This window comes from Microcaecilia unicolor, chromosome 1 (genome assembly GCF_901765095.1).
Source record: "Microcaecilia unicolor chromosome 1, aMicUni1.1, whole genome shotgun sequence".
Lineage (NCBI taxonomy): Eukaryota > Metazoa > Chordata > Amphibia > Gymnophiona > Siphonopidae > Microcaecilia > Microcaecilia unicolor.
Window position 1 is genome coordinate 327,779,456 of NC_044031.1, and position 22,732 is coordinate 327,802,187.

The 22,732-nt window shown below is 41.8% G+C and overlaps 1 protein-coding gene across 1 annotated transcript in view; it reads left to right on the plus strand.

The window, feature by feature from the left end:
* The window catches only part of LOC115473943 (serpin B10-like), a 68,871-nt gene that overhangs the window by 14,522 nt on the left and 31,617 nt on the right, over window positions 1–22,732 (plus strand). Inside the window, exons 3-4 of the mRNA XM_030209157.1 lie at window positions 1,930–2,049; window positions 14,211–14,348. Coding sequence (XP_030065017.1) covers window positions 1,930–2,049; window positions 14,211–14,348 — 258 coding nt within the window. The remainder of the gene's footprint in view (window positions 1–1,929; window positions 2,050–14,210; window positions 14,349–22,732) is intronic.

Below are 22,732 nucleotides of genomic sequence, written 5' to 3' on the forward strand. Positions count from 1 at the left end.
TTCACTTTTAAGTCTCACAATGCCACTTTTGCACTTCCTCCTATCTCTTATCTAAAAAAAGTCATGTCCCCTCCGTTTTATCATGTTGGCTATTTTTTCTTCCATTTGTGTCTTTGCATTCCTGACCACTCTACCAGTTTCGCTTAGCTTTTCCAGATATTGTTGCCTGTCTTCCTCTTTCTACGATCTCTTGAGTAGAGGAGTGTGGTAGCCGTGTTAGTCCACTCTTAAGGTTATCAATAGAAATCAAACAAAATAAAACATGGAAAAGAAAATAAGATGATACCTTTTTTATTGGACATAATACATTTCTTGATTAGCTTTCGAAGGTTGCCCTTCTTCCTCAGATCGGAAATAAGCAAATGTGCTAGCTGACAGTGTATATAAGTGAAAACATTCAAGCATTACTATGACAGTCTGACAGGGTGGGAGGAGGGGGGTGGGTAGGAAGTATGCATGGGGACATCAAAGCATATCATTGATATTCTAACAGGATGGGTGTGGATAGGTGAGGGGAGGGTGATCAACAGAGACATACAGCTTTATGGTTTATAATGGGCTAGGAACCCCAGATCCTTGTTAAGTCCTTTCTGTTGGGTGTTAAAATATTCAATCATTCTGACTTCAAAGGTCTTACGTTCTTGTATGGTTTTAAAGTTACCTTTCAGTATTCTCACGATCTTTTGTAGTTTATAAAGACTAACTTCTTTTTCCTTACCTTTTCAGCTACTACTTTTGAGAACCAAAGTGACTTCCTTTTCCTCTTACTTTTATTTACTTTCCTAACAAAAAGGTTTGTAGCCCTTACAATAGCTCCTTTCAGTTTTGCCCATTGCTTTCCCACTTCTTCCAGATGTTCTCATCCAGACAATAATTCCTTGAGGTAATTCCCCCATTTCAATAAAGTTAATTTTTTTGAAGTCTAGAACCTTCAGTTTTGAATGAACCCTCTCCACACCTATCTTAATATTAAACCATACCACCTGGTGATCACTGGATGCCGGATGATCACCTACTATAACATCAGAAACACACTCCCCATTAGTAAGTTATAAGTCCAGTATGGCCCCATCTCATGTGGGTTCCATTACCAAATGCTGGAATAGTTCCCCCTGTAGATAATCCAGAATCTCCCTACTTCTTAAAGTCCCCACAATAGAGCTACTCAATCAACATCTAGCATATTAAAATTACCTATTAGTAGTACTTCCCCCTTCACAGCTATATTTTGAATGCCTTCAATTAAATCTCTGTGCATTTCTTCTTCAGGAATAAAATTGTATGCTAATTTTTTTTTGTGTGCACATTCATGTTTTTTTGCATTGTGAACCCAGTTTACTATATCAGCCTCCTGATCTATTAGCCATTTTTTTAAACAAGCATTACCTGCCCATATAAGCAAAGCACTTCTCCATTTTCTGAAATTCTAGCTACTGAAGGGTAAGAGAAAGGGGAAAGGGAAATGGGACTTGATATACTGCCTTTCTGAGGTTTTTGCAACTACATTCAAAGCAGTTTACATATATTCAGGTACTTATTTTGTACCAGGGGCAATGGAGAGTTAAGTGATTTGCCCAGAGTCACAAGGAGCTGCAGTGGGAATTGAGCTCAGTTCCCCAGGATCAAAGTCCACTGCACTAACCACTAGGCTACTCCTCCACTCAAGAAGAAAGTAGAGAATGATAATATTAAAAAAAATGATCAAGATCTGGAACAGAGGTAAAATAAAAAGAAAACTTGAACATGGAAACAATTGATACATCATAGCTGCCAACTTTTCTTCTAAAGATGGTATGTGAAGATAATAGTGATGGCAAACCCATCCTAAAGATAAACAGACTAGCCTGGTTGCATGCTGTAAAAATTTTAAAGTTGTTTACAGAAAAGTGACTTTTGGTTCCTTTGTTCCTTGTGCTATTGCAAATATAGGTGCTGCACTTTCCCAGAGTTCAAGGAGATGAAAGTCCTCGGGAAGCAATAGTACCATTTGACCCTTGTGACATGGAACAGCAGGTGCAAAAACTGGATTACCATATTCCAATCCTAAAGGTAAAGTATTAGAAATAGTCTTGCAATTGATTAAGGTTTCTTCAACTTGCTTTCTCATGGCATCTATCTTGTAGAGGCCGATTTCATAGCAGGATACTTGTTGTGTGTGGTTGTAATGCAAATAGGTCACATTTTATACAGGAGACTTATATATCTACTAGTAAAAAAGGCCCGTTTCTGACACATATGAAACGGGCGCTAGCAAGGTTTTCCTCATAATGTGTATGTTTTGGAGAGTGTATGTGAGAGTGACTGTGTGTGATAGAGAGAGTGAAAGTGTGAGTGTGTGTGTGTGTGAGAGAGAGAGAGAGTGAGTCTGGGTGTGAGCGTGTCTGTGAGAGAGTGTGTGTGTGAGAATGAGAGTGTGTGCAATTGCGTATGGGAGACACAGTGTGATAGAGAGAGAGAGAGTGTGTTTCACACAGATACAGTGTGTGCGTGAATGAGAGTGTGTGTGAGGCACAGATTGTCTGTGAGACTGAGTGTATGAGACCAAGCGAGTATGTAAGTGACTGTGTGACACATAGAGAGTGAATGTGATACAATGTGAGACATAGAGTGTATGAGAGTGAGAGACAGAAACACATTGTCTGTGAGAGAGAGAGTGTGTGTGTGTGTGACAGAGATACCTCCCTCCCTCCCTCTCTCTCTATGGTGTCAGGCCCCCCTCTTTCTCTGGTGTCTGAGATTGCTGCCACTGCACCTAAGCAATTGGTGTGCTGGAGGAGAGGAAGAGAGAGAGAGAGTGTGTGTGTGGGGTGGGGGGGATGTGTTGGAGGGGTTCAGCTTGGAAGAAGAGGGGTGTGGGGGATTCTGGATGCGCTGCCAGATGAAAGTAAGTGAGTATGTGTGTGTGTGTGTGTGTGTGTGTGTGTGTGTGGGGGGGGTTCAGGAAGCAATGGCAGATGACAGAGTGAGGGAGTGTGTGTGTGTGTGTGTGGGGGGGGGGGGGGGGCAGGGGGTACAGGAAGCGCTGCCAGATGAGAGAGTGAGTGTGTGTGTATGGGGTTTCATGAAGCGCTCCCATCCTTGAACCCCCTCCCCACCTCAGTCCCCTTCTCTCATTCAAGAACCCCCTCCCCAGTCTCTCCCATCCAAAAACCCCAGTCCCCTCCCCACCCGTCCCCTTCTCCAATCCGAGAACCCCCTCCCCAGTCTCTCCCATCCAAAAACCCCAGTGCACTTCCCACCCGTCCCCTTCAAGCATCCAAGAACCCCCTCCCCCATCCTTGAACCCCCTCCCCACCTCAGTCTCCTTCTCCCATTCAAGAACCCCCTCCCCAGTCTCTCCCATCCAAAAACCCCAGTCCCCTCCCCACTCGTCCTCTTCAAGTATCCAAGAACCCCCGCCCCACCTCAGTCCCCTTCTCCCATTCAAGAATCCCAGTCCTCTCCCCATCCGTCCCCTTCTCCCATCCGAGAACCCCCTCCCCAGTCTCTCCCATCCAAGAACCCCAGTCCCCTCCCCACCCGTCCCCTTCAACTATCCAAGAACCCCCTCCCCACCCCCTTCTGCTTCTCCCATCCATGAACCCCTCCCACCTCAGTCTCCTTCCCATTTGAGAACCCCCTCCCCCCCACCTGAGAGCCCCACACCCTTCTCCCATCTGAGTCCCTCCCCACCTACCAGCTCCATTCTCCTGCCGCCCAGGCCCACCACCCTCACTGCCTTAAAAAAAAAACCCAATTTGAAGCACTGGAGTAATAGGCAGCAGCGCCTCGTGTCTGCCCTTCTACTAAAAATCTCTTCCACGACGTCATTGGGCCTTCCCACATTGAGTCCCACCCGCCCTCGCGGTAATTGGAAGTTACCTGAGAGGAGGGCGGAACTCAATGTGGGAAGGCCCAATGACGTCGTCGAAGAGATTTTTAGTAGAAGGGCAGACGCGAGGCGCTGCTGCCTGTTACTCCAGCGCTTCGAATTGGGTTTTAAAGGCAGGACAGCACCGGAAGCGGACTCGGAGCACCCCCCACCCGCTGACATCTGGGGCGGAGCGCCCCCACCACGTCGCCGTCGCGCGTTGCTGAACTTGGGAGGGAGGGAGAGTGGTGCTCGGGCGGTCGGGGCGGGGCTACCTGAGGCGCGCGCGGCGCGGTTGGTAGCCAGCGTTTCCTTGGCAGGGGGAGGAGTAGGGAAACACGCGGAGCGTGTTTCCCTACTCCTCCCCCTTCCTTGATGCGGTCCCTGCTTTCATTTTTCTGTTGGTTTTCCGCCCTCGACGTCATGACGTTTGACGCGAGGGCGGGGCAGCAAGTCGTTCAGTGGCTTCACCACCACGAACTTACGAACCGTTCTGGGAGTCTGAGTGACTTCAGAACGTTGTCCTCAGAACGTTGAGGGTGCCTTTTATTATATTAGATGTTTATAAAATATTCTTCCCAGAAAGTAAGCACCAATCTATATACTTGCTCACAGTTTGTTTAGCATTCATCTTTATGGGTTTTTTTTTAATAACACACATGTGAAAGTCCTAACTCTATGGAAAGAAAGGCATGGGGTATAATCAAATGAAATCAATTCTTGTATACACCACTAATATCCCCTATCCAGGGTTTAGTGCAGTTTACATTCAAGGTGAGACATGTATGGTGCCTGTGCATATCTTTACATGTGTATACTCTGGTCAATTTTATAAATTCCTACTTGTGCATGTAAAATACTTTTATATATGCAGAAATGGCTTATAAAAATTATTTCCTTAGAGGGTAATTCTATAGGGAGCCAATTAGATTTAGGCAGGAAGTGTGTATGTAAATAACAATATTCCAACTACACACTATTCTGTAAACAAGCACCAATAATCACTAGCACATAGGCAGAGCATAGGCAGGGCATACATTATGGGCCTGATATTCAGACTGCCGGAGGTAGTTGAGTGCCTCCCATGGTCGGTGCTGAGCCTGGACATTCAATGCCGGTCCGTTTCTGGTGACCGTCAGTGAATATTTTGAGCAGGGACTGTCTCTTTGTGTCAGGTGTTCAGCACTGCGTGCATCTGGTAGCGCTATACAAATAATAATAATAATATCCAGGAGTATTTTGGCTGGTTTAAAAATTTAACTGGCCATGCCAATATTCAGTGCTGGCTGGTTAAGTTTTTAAACTGGTCAAAGATATACCTTCTATTTTGGTGGCTACATTTATCTGGCGATGCTATGAATATTGGCGGATAGACGGTTATATCATGTGATATAACTGGTTATCTGCTAGGCATTGACCAGCAATATTCAGTGGCAGATAGCCAGTTATCGCCCACTGAATACTGATGGATAGCCGGCTAAGTGCCGTTTAACCAGTCAGGAGCTATTCATGGCCAGTTAAATGGTTTTAAATATCGGGATGTATGTACATACATTATTGAATACTATGATTTATATGCATACTTTCTGAATCTTGGCACAAGCGTTTATGAAAGCTGTATGGTTGGTGGATGTTGGTGGATGCTTCTATTCTATAAAGAAAAATAGGTGCCTACTTTTTTTGTTAATTTTCTTGGTTTGTAGTTTGTCATGGTGTGAGGGCTTGTGAGCATCAGTGGGGCTGAGAACTATGCCACTGGGACGTTACCTACTGGCAGGTTCTCCCAAGTTGGAGAGCTCTCAGCTCAAGTGCCTGACTAAGACAAACCATATCTTTGGGCAGCAGCAGTATGAGTTACTGTTGGCAGTGGAGAATCACATTTCTGTGACAACAGCGGCAACATTGGCTTTACCTGGGTAGAAGGAAGGCCTTGAAATCTACTTCTGTGTCTTGCCACAACTCTCAAGCATAGTTACAATGAAACAAATTGCAATGTAGTGCTGGAAGATGAGCCCCTCAGGTCATAAGGCACTCAGTGGTCTACTGGAGAAGAACTGAAGACTCTTCAGAGTAAAACTGGCATTTGTAAAGTGGTTGGAATAAAGTCCTTGGGGTGTCTGACTGCTGGTGTAGCTGTGCATGAAACAAGGGTCAGAAGCTACAAAGGCATCTTACATTTTAGGACATGGAACATACAAAGTATGAACCATGAAAAATTGGACATGGTCAGGAATGAAAGAATAGAACACACACAACTTAACCTGCTGGGAGTCAATGAACTGATGTGGGCTGGCATCAAGCACTTTGAATCTGAGGATCACATAGTACACTCACTAGAAATGAAAGATAAAGAAGAATTGGTGATGCATTTATTTAAGAAGAATTGTGCAATAACTGTGATGCAACAAAATGCAGTCAGTGAATGCTTAATTTCTATTCATTTATGAGGAACATCCATCAGTACAACTATTAATCAGGCATATGTGCCAACAACAGGTGCAGAAGAGGACAGCGTTGATTAGTTCTATGAAAAAATGCAAGTTGAAATTGACAAAACATGCAAACAAGGGGTTAGGGAAAGGGGATGAGATTTGATATACTGCCTTTCTGTGGTTATAATCAAAGCAGTTTACATATTATATACAGGTACCTATTTTGTACCTAGGGCAATAGGAGGGTTAAGTGACTTGCCCAGAGTCACAAGGAGCTGCTGTGGGAATCAAAACCAGTTTGCCAAGTTGTCAGTATATAATATCAAGTATATAATATCACGTTCATTGTTGATTTAATCTTGATAATGAATATGACTGTTGGGCAGACTGGATGGACCATTCAGGTCTTTATCTGCCATCACTTACTATGTTACTATCATGCCACTGCACTAACCATTAGGCCACTCCTCCACTCAGACAGTTATGGACACATGGAATGCAAAAGTTGGGAACAAAGAAAAAGGCCAAGCGGTTGGAAAATATGGGCTCAGCTACTGGAACGTTGATAGAGAATGTTTGATAGAATATGAAAGATCAAGTGTTAATTTCAAACACATTCTTCCAGCATCACAAACGGCAACTGTATATATAGACTTCCTCCAATGAATTGTTCAAAAATCAAACTGACTGTATGGAAAAGTTCAATAACATCCTTGACATAAGCTGGAGCTGACTGTGGTACAGACCATCAGCTACTAGTATGCAAACTTAAGATAAAGCTGAAAAAGAGCAAGCCTGTAATAAACATAGCAAAGCATGATCTTGAAATTTACTATCGGAATTTAAAGGCTGCCTGCATAATTGCTTTGCCACATTGGATACTAATGAAAGAGTGCAAGAATAGTTATGGAAGACATCAGGAAAGTTCCACTAGAAAAAAGTGAAAAAAGCAAAAACAGCCAAGATGAATGACTGAATAATCTCTCACAATTTCTCAGAAACAGAGAAGCTAAAGCCAGAGGAGAAAGAGAGGCAGTTATGGAATGAAAACAGGGCAAAGGCGCAAAGCAGTACCATGGTATGATGAAGAACTAAAAGCGGTCAAAACCCACTGCAGAACACTGTTGCACTGTGTTAATAAAAATAATAATAATAATAAAAAAAAAAAACTCCACTGCAGAAGACTAGAATGAGCATTGCCGAAAACAAAAAAATGACACAAACAAAATTGTATGGAAGGAAGCATGAAACAGGTACAAACCTAAAATTAGACAGGCTAAAACAAAATTCTACAAAGACCACGTGGGCTCAGATTACAAATAACAAAGAAACTATATAAATATAAATAATTTAATAAATACTAAACCTGTGACAATATTGAATGAAGATCCCCCGACAGCAACTGAACTCGCCAGATTCTTCAAAGAGAAGATCCTCAGCCTCTTGAAAAACCTAATACAAGACATCACAAATCTCAAAACCCTCATAGATGAACTCGATTACCCCCCAGAAGAAGTCCCAGCAGCGAGATCATGGACTGCCTTCACATAACTCACATATGTGACAGTAGCACAACAACTAAGATAATTCTCCTGTGCCCACTGCATGTTAGGCACCTGTCCCAACCACCTTCTAAAAGTAGCACTGGACAGATTCATAGTCCAACTCACCTCCCACCTGAATTACATGTTCCAAGAAGGCCGTTTCCTATGGGAGAAAGGCAACATACTGCTCACACCTATCCCGAAGGACATAAAAAAAACGTCAAGGACACTTCGAACTACAGACCAGTGGCATCCCTCTAAAGACAAAAATAATGGAAGGTATAGTGGCCAACCAACTACATCAACAAAGTCTTCATACTACACAAATCACAGTCAGGATTTAGGCCTCAACACAGCACCGAAACTGTGCCGACTACACTATTGGCCCTCAAAAAGGAAATAACAATACCTCTCTCTCCCCTCCATGGAAAGCAGAATGTGGGGTCCCCCAGGGCTCACCACTCTCACCAAAGCTATTCAGTTTGATGATGGCCCCTCTAGCCCGAACACTGTCAAAACAAGTCTTCAACACTCTAATATACATATACCATCTATATCTTCTTCAAAAGAAATCTGCACAAAACCTTGCCCAGGATAGAGGACAGCATAAACATAATGGAATGATGGGCAGCATCATTCAAACTCAAACTGAACAAAGAAAAAACACACTGCCTGATTCTTACATCACCACACAATGCCGATCACTTCCTAAACATCGCCGTCATGGGCACATCCCTTCCAATAACTGACAATTTAAAAATCTTAGGAGTCACCTTTGACCGCAACCTATCCTTTGACAAACAAATCTCAAACACTATGAAGAAAATGTTCCAAACCATGTGGAAACTGGAACGCATAAAAAAACTACTTCCCAAGAAATGTATTCCGCTCACTAGTCCAATCCATGGTACTCTCTCATGCTGACTATTGCAATGGAATCTATGCCGAATGCAGAGAATAATTACTAAAGAAAATGCAAACAGCACAAAATACAGCTGCAAGACTAATATTTAGAATAAACCATTTCAAAAGCACAAAACCATTACTCCAAAACCTTCACTGGCTACCCATTAAATAACGTATATCTTTCAAGATATGCTCTCTGGCCTACAGAATAATTTTTGGCCTTGCACCAGCATACATGACAAACCTAATAGAATTACCTATCTGTAACCACTAAAGGATACAAGAACCCATCTCACCCTACACTTTCCCAAATGCCAAGGCCTAAAATACAAATCCTCTTACACAACCAGCTTCACATACCTTTGCCCTAAGATGTGGAACACAATACCAAAAGTCCTGAAATTTACAAAAGACTACATAACCTTTCAGAAACACCTGAAAGCCCACTTCTTCAGAAAAACTTTCTTTGATGAACCCTGTGAAAGATCCTTCCCTCCTCCAGGGGTTCACAGGATCCCGTCTATTCCTCTGGAGACTCCGGCTATGGGCCAAGCTTCATGCCTGGCCCCATAACCCACTGTAATCCACAGGGCACGACTCGGGTAACCAATAATTCCAAAAGAAAAACCAGCAAGTTTTTATTTCCTTGGTGCTCACAGTCCAGCAGTTCAAAATAAAACAGAGACAAAAACACAGCTCCCACTGTTTTTTCTCTTCAATGGAATCAGCACAGCAGGGCAAAAAGAAACATAAACCCCACTGTTTCCAGAACTCAGTTCGTTCCCCTTAACCAGTCCTACAGCCCAGCGCTTCCCCCCCACTGGGGGGGGGGGGGAGCGTCTGCAGGCTACAGCTCAAAAAAAAAAAGAAAAGGCAAAACTACTACTACTACTACTACTTCTATTTAACATTTCTAAAGCGCTACTAGGGTTACACAGCGCTGTACAATTTAACTGCTACATGTCTTCCCCAGGTGCAATGGCAAACAGTTCAAAAAAACATCTTCCTTTCTCTTTGAGTAATCCACACAAGAAAAAACAATAATCCCTCCCAAAACAACACACTCTTCACTCTAAGTAGTTCAGCAGCACACAGTTCAAAACAGCTTGAACTCTCTGGGGAGATACAAGGGTCCCACCCTTTCTGGGTCACACTTTCACTATCACTGACTCTTCTCCCACATGACCCTTTTCTTCCCCCTTTCAGTCCAGCTGCCATACCAAGAAGTCACCTGCTTCCTCAGCTTTTTCCCCAATGACTGAGCCCATGCTGCTATGTCCATGGGTTCCTCCAGGCTCTCCCCCTTCTCTCTCTCTCTAGCCTCTTGCCACTCCATGGGTTCTTCATCCCACCCTTTTCTCAGCTGTTCCTCCTCCTCCTGATTAACCCCAGGGGACACCTGCCTTGCCTTGTCATGGTTCTCACTTGGAGGCTGCTGGGGAGGATAGTTTCTATACCAGGTTTTTCCCCGGGGCTGATGAGTATTGTAGTTCTTTTCCAGCCTCCATTTTTCAGTGGGAAGAAACCCTTTTCTTTTCTCCCTCTGCGGAAGTAACAAAGGCAAGGCTCTGTTCTGTCTCCCTTTCCTCTGGACCCTCTTCACTTGTTCTTCCACTTCCATTTTATCTACCCCCTCGTCCTCCTCTTCACAACCCACATAGTCGAACTGAACACCAACCAATCGCAACACAAAACTTGATCGCTAACAGACACTGAACAAGGTGCACGTATACTCCAAACAGCAATGTAACTTGTCTATCTGAAATAAACTGTAAGCCACATTGAACCGACAACTTGATTGGAAAATGTGGGGTACAAATGCAGCAATAAATAAAATAAATAAATAAACTTAGCTGGAATTTACAATGTGTCGAGACAAGACAAAGAGAAGTACTACATCAATTCATGCAGGGAAATAGAATTAGAAAATATAAGAGGAAGAACAAAATTGGCTTTCCTAAAGTTACAAGAGTTAAAGAGAAAATTCCAGCCTTGAATTGAAATGCTAAAAGATATTCAAGGGTCAAATTGAATAATAATGAGATCAAGAAAAGGTGGAAAGAATATATTTGAGTCATTGTAACATAAAGATCAAGTGATCAATAATTATTTCAACCTGTACCTTATGATCCAGAACCATCAGTGATGAAAAAAGAAGTGGATGCAACATTGAAAACTTTATCATAGCATCACATATTGATGACATTCCAATTGAAGAATTACAGTAATCATATGCAGTTGTTACAATACGTATAACACTCTGCCAGGAAATTTAACAACATCATGGCAACTGGAAAAGATTTGTGTTCATACCAATATTAAAGAAAGGAGAGCCAACTGACTGAAAATTATTGCACAATTGTTTTGATCCTACACACCAGCAAGGCTGAACTCCAAATCATTCAGTAGAGACTACAAGAACTGCCTGAAGTTCAAGCAGGGTTTATGAAAGGGCAAGGAACAAGAGACATCATTACAGATGTGAGTTGGATCCTTGAAAAGGTGAAAGAATACTCAAAGGATATATATGTGTGTTTCATTGACTATCAGAATGGACTTTGAATGTTTACATCATAACAAATTATGATCCCCATTAAGAATCATGAGTATACCAAAAGACCTGATAGTTTTCATCCATGACCTTTACATCGACCAAGAAGCAACCATTTTAATGGAAAAAGGAGAAACAGGTTTAAAATTGTCAGAGTTTATGACTAGGCTGCTTACTTTCCCCTTACCTGTTCCTCTATTTGCAGAACAAATCATGAGAGAGGCAGGACTGTATGAAAAAGCCAAGATGTAACAATTGGTGGAAGATTTATCAGCAACCTTTGCTATGCTGATGATACCATGTTACTGGATGAAAGGGGAGATGGTCTGAAACATATGATCATCAAAATCATGGAACATAATCTCAAAATGGGCCTCTACTTTAAAGTGAAGAAAATACTGATAAGTAGAAAAATGAATAATGCCATCATTGATTGAGAATTAATAGAAATAGTAGACTTCATCCTGTTTGAACCAATAATCAATAACAAAACAACACTTAATCGAGAGATCTAATGACATGTCAGTCTTGGCAGAATGGCTATGAAGAACCTAAACAAGATATTCAAGTGCAGAGATGTATCTATGCATACAAAGATTTCACTTGTCCAAGCCATGGCATTCGCCATAATGTCCTAGGGATGTGAAAGTTGGACAGTGAAGAAGCAAGACAGGAAGAAAATTCATGCCTTTGAATTATGGTGATGGAGAACAATACTGTGTGTACCTTGGACTGCCTGAAGAACAAATTGATCAGTATTAGAGGAAATCAAACCTAAGCTGTCCTTGGAAACTCAACTGACAAGACTTTCGTACTTCAGACACATCATACAAAGAGAGAGGTGATTAGAGAAAGACATCATGCTTGGCAAAGATGAAGGTGAACCCAACTGATGCATTTGACATACATGCACAGTTCACCGTTGCATTCCCCTTCCCTGCAACAAAAGGCGGATCTTCCTCTCAGGCCCAGATTTCTTTAGGAATGCTCCTCCCCTCTTCCCGCCCTTCCATGTGGCTCCAGCCATATTCTGGCCATACCTATTTCTTTTCGCCTCCCCCTACTTGGCTCTCTTTTTCCCCCTTTTTCCTGTCCACCCCCCCCCCCCCCCCCCATATCACAGCCCCTGTCTTTCATTCTTTTTTCTTCTTCTCCTGTCCCTCTTGTGTTTAAAATACATACAGCTAAGGATTTCATTTTCATTAAAAGATGGATTAAGTCTATTGCATATAAGGGTAAGAATACTCAACAAAGGGCACACTAATAACATCACAGTCAGGCTGGGTACTGCATATTGCATCTGTAAACAAATTTTGCTTTTCAAAACATGGTTTGTCTTCTTGTTTTTAACCATATCTTCACTTAATTCATTTGGAGGCCTATTTACGAAATCACATTAGCTGTTACCATGGCAGTTATCATGTGCTAAGAAATGTAGGCACTGTACTACCAGTCACAATAATACATTAGCAGTTGACTACCTAACATGGAGGGGGTGGGAATGGATAAGGAATGTGTGTTACACTTAACACAGAGGTTGTTACCACGTGTTAACTCTTAATGCAGCAGAAAATGTGGTGCAATTAATGCCACATGAATATATGTAGCTATCTACATTGCATTATTTGCTATGTAGTTAACACTACTACTACTACTATTTAGCATTTCTATAGCACTACAAGTCATACGCAGCGCTGCACAAACATAGAAGAAAGACAGTCCCTGCTCAAAGAGCTTACAATCTAATAGACAAAAAATAAAGTAAGCAAATCAAATCAATTAATGTGTACAGGAAGGAGGAGAGGAGGGTAGGGTAGGTGGAGGCGAGTGGTTACGAGTCAAAAGCAATGTTAAAGAGGTGGGCTTTCAGTCTAGATTTAAAGGTGGCCAAAGATGGGGCAAGACTTAGGGGCTCAGGAAGTTTATTCCAGGCATAGGGTGCAGCGAGACAGAAGGCGCGAAGTCTGGAGTTGGCAGTAGTGGAGAAGGGAACAGATAAGAAGGATTTATCCATGGAGCGGAGTGCACATGCCTACATTAACCTTTAGTCTATGCTTCTGCTTAGCATTAACTGAACGGTAAAGTGATGGGAACACCTCAAATAGTTAATACAACAATTTTGCAGTTACTGTAAATTAAATTTGGTAATTGCAAAATCATACTGCATTTTAATAAAGAAGCCTTTCGATGTTTCAGAATTTCCAGTGTACACTGAGATATCGTAAAGCACTGAAACTAATCATGTCACTGAAGGCACTTTGATGCAATCAAAATGGTGAATGGGAGATAGAATTTATGTTGTGTAGTGATTAGATTTAATGGCTTGGATATTCTAGAACTTTTATGGTTTTCTTAGAATTTATAGCATCTAACTTGGCTACTACTGATCTCATGAATCTATTTTAGATCCTACTTAAAAAGGGCAAATCTATAAACTAAGTGATAACATTTTTCTACCATTGTGTATGTACATGTGTAGAATACTAGCATTTATGTGTATATATGTGCACATATCCATGTAAATGCTATTCTGCTTAACTTACATTGTATTTGCAAGGGGGGGGGGGGGGCGGGGAGTGGGACATAGGTGGAGCTCCTACCTATGCAAATAGCTCCTAGGCACCACACTTACATCAGCAATATGGCTGATGTATCTGCAGGTGTATAAATGTTTGGCATGTCTATTCTACTGGTATTCTACAACAGAACCTAGGTGTGATAAAATTGGTTCTTACCCCACAGCCTCAGGACACCTAAATGGAGGAATCCACTTATAGAATTGCCTCCATAGTGTATCACAGTATAAATCAACTGCAGTGATAAATATTGGGATTGCCAGAAAGAAAAGGATTGGAAACAGAGTTTCAAAAATCTATCACTTGAAATAAATTTAATGAGAACTGTGTGTGTGTTTTTTCTCCTCAAAGCCAGGTCAAAGTGATACCACCAGTAATATCCTTCAGGGATTCCAAGCACTATACTCTGTAATCAACAAAACTAACAGCAATTACCTGCTGAGAACTGCCAACAACCTGTATGGAGAACAATCATATGAATTCAGCAAAGTAAGTTACACATTTTTGAATGGGTTCTAAATCCTTAGAAAAGCAGATAATACTCAAAATAATTGAGTAATATTCAGTGGTAGTGGTCAGCATTTTAATTTAAATGCTGGCCACATGGTTTAACTTAATATGTATATTCAGTAACAATATAGGAATTATTTCAGAAGTATTCACAGCATACATGTCTGAATGGCAGGTTTTAAATATCTAGAGAGGCCCAGATATTTAAATGCAATTTCAAAACAGGGGCCATTTAGGCATGTGGAAGCTCAGTACTTCTAAATGGCAAGGGCACATGGGAAGGGCAGGGAGGAGAAATGGTCTGAGCGGGACAATAAAGACCTGCATTTCCTAGTGGTTTGAGGATTTGTTTCTTATTTGATCATGATGGTGAGGAAGGCAAAACAAAGAACTTATCCTGCTGAAAAATCCGAAATGATCTGAGCCCAGTGGATGCACATGTTGTATTATCTCTGCAGTGTCCAAACTTTTCCAGTGGGAGAGGATTTATTGTTCCCAGTGCTTTTTTTGTAGAAAAAAAGGTGCCGGTACTCATTATGGGCGGGGTCACCACGTATGGCTCCACCCCTATGATAGCCACACCCACATTAACCACACCCCTATACCAGCCATGGCGCATATAAACAGACATCATTGAAAATATTACAGTACTATAGGAGAAAAAAATAACGTGATTTTTGTTTTCATTATAAATAATCTCTGTAAGCTCTTACAGCTCCAGTATACCCAGAGCAAAATAAGACAGCCAATGTAAATTCTCCAATTGGACATATTACAAACACTAAAATGAAAATAACATGATTTTTTTCTACCTTTGTTGTCTGGTGACTGTTTTTCTTTCCATATTGGTCCCAGTCTGTGTTGGATTATTTGTAGTAAATAATTAGCAGATTTTAGTACACACAGCTTCAGCTTTAGAAATGTTAATTTCTTTCTTCATCTCTCTCTCATTCACCCCTGAATAATTCACTGCTGAGTCACTTTAAAGTTGAAGTAACAAAACATCTGTTTACTCACAGTTTGTAGTTAGATTATAATCAGACAGGCTTATATATACATATTACTATACATTTGTATTATCAGCTCCTTCCATGTGCTTAGATGGTAATGGATGCTCACACCACCATAGATCCTCTCAGGTTAGGAGAGATCATGAGCTCCATGTGCTCCATGTGCTGCATGTGCTGCATCTACTGTGTCTAACCCCCACAGGAAGTTGCATAGCTGTGTGACCTCTCTAAGTAATTTACATCAGAGGTCACAGAGTAATCACAGAGAAATAATAGGTGACAGGCAATGCATGTAAAATACAATACATTCCAACAAACCCCTTCTCATGCATAACTGTCATGCAATTATTTATTCATACAAAGTCCAAGCTTTATACGCAGATCCTCAAAATGTTCTCTGGGTAACGGTTTGGTCATGATGTCAGCTGTCATCTCACTGGTGTGACAATAGTGTAGACTGATGACCCCTTCTTTCGCCAACTCTCGCACGTTGTGGTATTTCGTTGCGATGTGCTTGGTGCGTGACTGAACCTTGTCATTCTGTGACAGTCGGATGCAGCTCTGATTATCTTCCATTATCTGGATTGGTCTCTTTTCAGCTATTCCAAAATCCAGCAAAAGTTTTTCAATCCACATCAGTTCTCTGCACGCTTCCGATACGGCCACATATTCAGCTTCTGTAGAAGACAAACTCACAATACTTTGTTTATGACTGGCCCATGAAATTTGTACATTTCCATACATAAACACATATCCACTTGTGGATTTATAATCAGAATGATCCCCTGCCCAATCTGAATCACAGTAACATATTAGTTTTGGATTACTATTGGCTGAAATCTTTAATTTACAATCAATGGTACCCTTTAAATACCTTACCATCCTTTTAACTGCAGTCCAATCTGATTTGGTAGGTGAGCTGACCCTTCTGCTCAAAATTCCTACTGCATTTGCTATATCAGCCCTGTATGTGGTAGCTAGATATAAAAGCTTACCTATGGCTGATCTATATTGGATGTTATCTGGTAAAGGTTCTCTTACTGTTTCATCCTTCAGAAAATCAGTGATCATGGGAGTGCTTACAACTTGGGCATCTTGCATACCTAAACTTTCAATAAGCTCATTTATTTTCTGCTTCTGGCTTAGAAGATAAGAACCATCATTTTGTTTCTCAATTTCTATACCAAGATAGTATGACACATTACCCAGTTCTTTTATCTCAACATTGAGGTTTAAACACTTTACAATGTCCTTGTACTCTTGCTCACTTTTGCTTGCAATGAGCAGATCATCAACAAAAGCTAAAATGTATGCATATTGTCCATTTCTGCACCTAGTGTACAAGCATTTATCTGCTTCACCTTGCTTAAATCCTAAATTTGTCAATATTTCATGCAATTTATCATTCCAACATTTTGCACTTTGCTTTAATCCATAAAGACCTTTGTTTAATTTACACACTAGCTGTCTTTGTTTTGTATTTATGAAACCTGTTGGCTGTTCCATGTACAAGTCTTCAGTTATATCTCCGTGAAGAAACGCTGTTTTCACATCAATGTGGTTGACTTGCATGCCTTTTGAGACTGCAATGCTCAGAAGTGTTCTGATTGTCGTGTGTTTCACTACAGGTGCAAACACTTCATCAAAATCTTCTCCATATTTTTGAAGATATCCCTTTGCCACTAATCTGGCTTTATACCTTTCCACTTTTCCTTGTGCATTCCTTTTTAACTTGAATACCCATTTGCATCCTATAGCTTTCTTGCCAGGAGGTAATTTTGTAAGAATCCAAGTATTATTTTTATCCAATGCATCAATTTCTTCTTGTGCAGCTTTATGCCATTCAGCAGCTTCTTCTGCTGACATTTTCTCAATCTCATCCCATGTTAAGGGCTCTTGAGCTTCTGCTGACTTTGTTAGGTAAGACAGTCTTGGGGGTGGAACACCTTTGTTTTCCCTGGATGAGCGTCTGACAACAGGTTGGTCTGACCTTTCCGCATCCTCAAAATCTGAGAGTACTTCTCCAATTGATTCCCCTTCTCCAACTGTACTGTCTTCTTCAATGATCCTTTTTGTGTCTGCTTCCTCTGTCTGTTCCTCGTTAGATACAGATGAGTTGCTTTCAGACATCTGCCTTGGTATGGCATTTATATACACTGGCATGTCTATTATGGTTCTATTTTCATATTCTGGATGATAAGGCTCATCTGGGATAATCCAGCCTTTATCAACCCTCTTGTTTTCATCAAAATATGTAACATGTCTTATGCCAACAATGCCAGTTTTCAGATTCAAAATTCTATATCCTTTGTGTCCTGGAGTATAGCCAACTAAAATGCCCCTTTCTGTTGTGGAATCCAGCTTATGCCTTCTTTGCTTTGGTACATGAGCATATGCTGTACTTCCAAATGTTCTTATGTGTGACAGGTTTGGCTTCCTACCATGCCATGTCTCATGTGGTGTGCGCTCAGCGCCTTTAGTTGGCATTCTGTTTTGTAGGTACACTGCTGTGAGAATGGCTTCCCCCCATAGTCTTTTAGGGAGATTGCTATCTGACAGCATACATCTGGTCATTTCCACAAGTGACCTAAATTTTCTCTCTGCAACAGAATTTTGCTCTGGTGTGTAAGCTACTGTTGTGATATGCTGAATGCCTTCTTGTTCTAGAAATGTGCGCATGCTTTGTGAAGTGAACTCACCACCATTGTCGGTCTGAAGAACCTTTGGTTTTCTTTCAAATTTATTGCTCACCATGGCTACGTATTTCTTCAGCATGTCTGTGACTTGACTTTTTTCTTTCAGCAAATAGGCCACACAATATCTAGAGAAATCATCCAAGAATATTAGCACAAATCTGTTATTTCCCAATGATGGGATATTAAACGGTCCACATAAGTCACTGTGTATTAAGTCCAGCACTTTATTACTCCTATTTCCTGTGTATGCAGGAAATGAGGGTCTTACACCTTTTTGAGTAACACAGTCTATGCATTTCTCCATTTTACCAGCATCTGCACTTATCTGAATGCCGGTGGCCAGTTGCTTACTGTAAAGATCCTGGATCACCTTAGAATCACGATGTCCCAGGCGGCGGTGCCAGATTTCCAGACTACATTTACCATCATTCTTCCTTACTTGCGCCATATGTGAGGCTTCACCTGAAATGTTCAGCTTATAAACATCATTATGCATAAAAGCTTCAGCATACACTTCATCATTTTTAGAGATTGTGCACTTACTGTTTTCAAAATGAATCGCAAATCCCTTCTTATCTAATGTAGATACACTAAGCATATTGCAAACTGCTTGGGGAATATACAAGACATCACTTACAGGAATTTCTTTAACTTCATTAGACACTTTGCATTTTAAGAATCCAATACCTTTTGCTTGGATCTTAGCAGTCCCTGCGTTTGCAGTTTTAAGAATACCTTCCTCTGGACACATTTCCTGAAAGAAATTCTTACAATTGGTTAAATGGCATGTGCTCCCTGAATCCAAAATCCAAGTACTTTCATTTGAATTATTATTTACCATAGTCAAAGATTTTTCTGCCATTAGAAAGCCCTTGTGTTTATCTTTGTCCTTCATACATTTCCTGGTTTGAAAATTCTTTAGTTCCATTGGCTTAGGTGAGCTAGAGGGAGTGTTTTGTGTTTCCTTACACCATTTAGATACATGTCCCTCCTTTCCACATGAGTAGCAAATCAGCTTGCCCTTGGGTGGAGTTTTCCCATAGCTCCGCCTTCCTCTGTTCTTTGCCAAGAAATTTGTTTCATTTCTCTCTGACTTGCTTTGAGAACACATCTCCTCAGAATCATTTATTATGCATTCCTGCCTTAGTTTTGATGTTGTCTGTTCAAAAGATTGCCCTTCAATGGCCTCATTTACAGACCTAAAAACATCAAACTTCTTTGATAGTGAGGTAAAAAGAAATGCTCTTTTCAATGCATCACACATGGGAATTCCAGAAAGTTCTAGCTTTTGAAATGAAGACATAAGATGCATAATGTGATCATTACATTTACTTTTATCCCTTAATTTGGTTTCATTCAACTCTGCCAGCCAAATTGGTTGCTGCTTTGCATATGTAGTTGCATACATAGTTCTCAGTTTATATAAAATGTCCTTTGGTGTATCTTTTCCCTCCACTAATATGGCTTGTTTCTCTGAGAGAGCTTCCAAAAGCATGCACTTCACATAATAGTTTGCATTGTCCCATTCAGCCATATTTTCAGCTGTTCTGTCTTGGTCTAAGCATATATCTAATCTTTTTGCTCGAAGGAGACATATGAATCTTAGTTCCCACTGCTGATAATTAAACTCATTTAATTTAGGCACCTTGAGAGAATAGAACAATGGTGAATTTCTTCCCTCAGCCATTTTCTTAGCCTTCTGTCTGCTGTGTGGGGGGAGAGAGAGACAGACTGAATCTTTCCTTTAAAACTTAAGAGAAAAATGTGGCCTTTTTTCTGCCTGGTAATATTTCTCTTCTTTTTCAATTCCTGAGCCCTGGGCCCATAACCCTTTTGTTGGATTATTTGTAGTAAATAATTAGCAGATTTTAGTACACACAGCTTCAGCTTTAGAAATGTTAATTTCTTTCTTCATCTCTCTCTCATTCACCCCTGAATAATTCACTGCTGAGTCACTTTAAAGTTGAAGTAACAAAACATCTGTTTACTCACAGTTTGTAGTTAGATTATAATCAGACAGGCTTATATATACATATTACTATACATTTGTATTATCAGCTCCTTCCATGTGCTTAGATGGTAATGGATGCTCACACCACCATAGATCCTCTCAGGTTAGGAGAGATCATGAGCTCCATGTGCTCCATGTGCTGCATGTGCTGCATCTACTGTGTCTAACCCCCACAGGAAGTTGCATAGCTGTGTGACCTCTCTAAGTAATTTACATCAGAGGTCACAGAGTAATCACAGAGAAATAATAGGTGACAGGCAATGCATGTAAAATACAATACATTCCAACAGTCTGTGATTCTCCTTTCCTTTGTTTTCGCTTAACTCTTCTGTGCCATTTGTCATTTTTGTCTCCTTTTTCATTGCTTTCTTCAATATTTTTCAGGCTCTCTCTCTGTCCAGATTTAATTCATTCTTACTATCCATTCTGTAATTTCCTTCATCTACCTGTGGCTTTTCATCTTTTCCTCACCCTTGTTCTCCCCATGCCCCTTCCTCTTATTCTCCAGTCTTTCTCTATTCCCCTTTTCCATCCAGCAGCTCTGCTTTCTCTCCCCATCCTTCCAGTGTCTCCCCTATTTCTTTCTGCATTCTTCCATCCAGCGTCTTCCCTCTTTCTCTCCCTATCCTTCCGTTTTCCCTCTCTCTCTCCCCATCCTTCCATCTGTTTTCCCCCTCTCTCTCCCCATCCTTCCATCTGTTTTCCCTCTCTCTTTCCCCATCCTTCCATCTGTTTTTCCCTCTCTCCCCAATCCTTCCATCTGTGTTTTTCTCTCTCTCTCCCCACCCTTCCATCTGTTTTTCCCCTCTCTCCCCAATCCTTCCATCTGTTTTTCTCTCTCTCCCCATCCTTCCATCTGTTTTTCCCTCTCTCTCCCCATCCTTCCATCTGTTTTCCCCTCTCTCTCCCCAATCCTTCCCTCTGTTGTTTTCCCTCTTTCTCTCTCTCCAATCCTTCCCTCTGTTGTTTGCCCTCTCTCTTTCTCTCTCTCCCCAATCCTTCCCTCTGTTGTTTTCCCTCTCTCTTTCTCTCTCTCCCCAATCCTTCCCTCTGTTGTTTTACCTCTCTCTCTCCCCAATCCTTCCCTCTGTTGTTTTCCCTCTTTCTCTCTCTCCCCAATCCTTCCCTCTGTTGTTTTCCCTCTTTCTCTCTCTCCCCAATCCTTCCCTCTGTTGGTTTCCCTCTTTCTCTCTCTCCCCAATCCTTCCTCTGTTGGGTTCCCTCTTTCTCTCTCTCCCCAATCCTTCCTCTGTTGGTTTCCCTCTTTCTCTCTCTCCCCAATCCTTCCCTCTGTTGGTTTCCCTCTTTCTCTCTCTCCCCAATCCTTCCCTCTGTTGTTTTCCCTCTCTCTTTCTCCCCAATCCTTCCCTCTGTTGTTTTCCCTCTTTCTCTCTCTCCCCAATCCTTCCCTCTGTTGTTTTCCCTCTTTCTCTCTCTCCCCAATCCTTCCCTCTGTTGTTTTCCCTCTTTTTCTCTCTCCCCAATCCTGCCCTCTGTTGTTTTCCCTCTCTCTCTCTCCCCAATCCTTCCCTCTGTTGTTTTCCCTCTTTCTCTCTCTCCCCAATCCTTCCCTCTGTTGTTTTCCCTCTTTCTCTCTCTCCCCAATCCTTCCCTCTGTTGGTTTCCCTCTTTCTCTCTCTCCCCAATCCTTCCTCTGTTGGGTGCCCTCTTTCTCTCTCTCTCCCCAATCCTTCCTCTGTTGGTTTCCCTCTTTCTCTCTCTCCCCAATCCTTCCCTCTGTTGGTTTCCCTCTTTCTCTCTCTCCCCAATCCGTCCCTCTGTTGTTTTCCCTCTCTATTTCTCCCCAATCCTTCCCTCTGTTGTTTTCCCTCTTTCTCTCTCTCCCCAATCCTTACCTCTGTTGTTTTCCCTCTTTTTCTCTCTCCCCAATCCTGCCCTCTGTTGTTTTCCCTCTCTCTCTCTCCCCAATCCTTCCCTCTGTTGTTTTCCCTCTTTCTCTCTCTCCCCAATCCTTCCCTCTGTTGTTTTCCCTCTTTCTCTCTCTCCCCAATCCTTCCCTCTGTTGTTTTCCCTCTTTCTCTCTCTCTCCCCAATCCTTCCCTCTGTTGTTTTCCCTCTTTCTCTCTCTCCCCAATCCTGCCCTCTGTTGTTTTCCCTCTTTCTCTCTCTCCCCAATCCTTCCCTCTGTTGGTTTCCCTCTTTCTCTCTCTCCCCAATCCTTCCTCTGTTGGGTTCCCTCTTTCTCTCTCTCCCCAATCCTTCCTCTGTTGGTTTCCCTCTTTCTCTCTCTCCCCAATCCTTCCCTCTGTTGGTTTCCCTCTTTCTCTCTCTCCCCAATCCTTCCCTCTGTTGTTTTCCCTCTCTCTTTCTCCCCAATCCTTCCCTCTGTTGTTTTCCCTCTTTCTCTCTCTCCCCAATCCTTCCCTCTGTTGTTTTCCCTCTTTCTCTCTCTCCCCAATCCGTCCCTCTGTTGTTTTCCCTCTTTTTCTCTCTCCCCAATCCTGCCCTCTGTTGTTTTCCCTCTCTCTCTCTCCCCAATCCTTCCCTCTGTTGTTTTCCCTCTTTTTCTCTCTCCCCAATCCTTCCCTCTGTTGTTTTCCCTCTTTCTCTCTCTCCCCAATCCTTCCCTCTGTTGGTTTCCCTCTTTCTCTCTCTCCCCAATCCTTCCTCTGTTGGGTTCCCTCT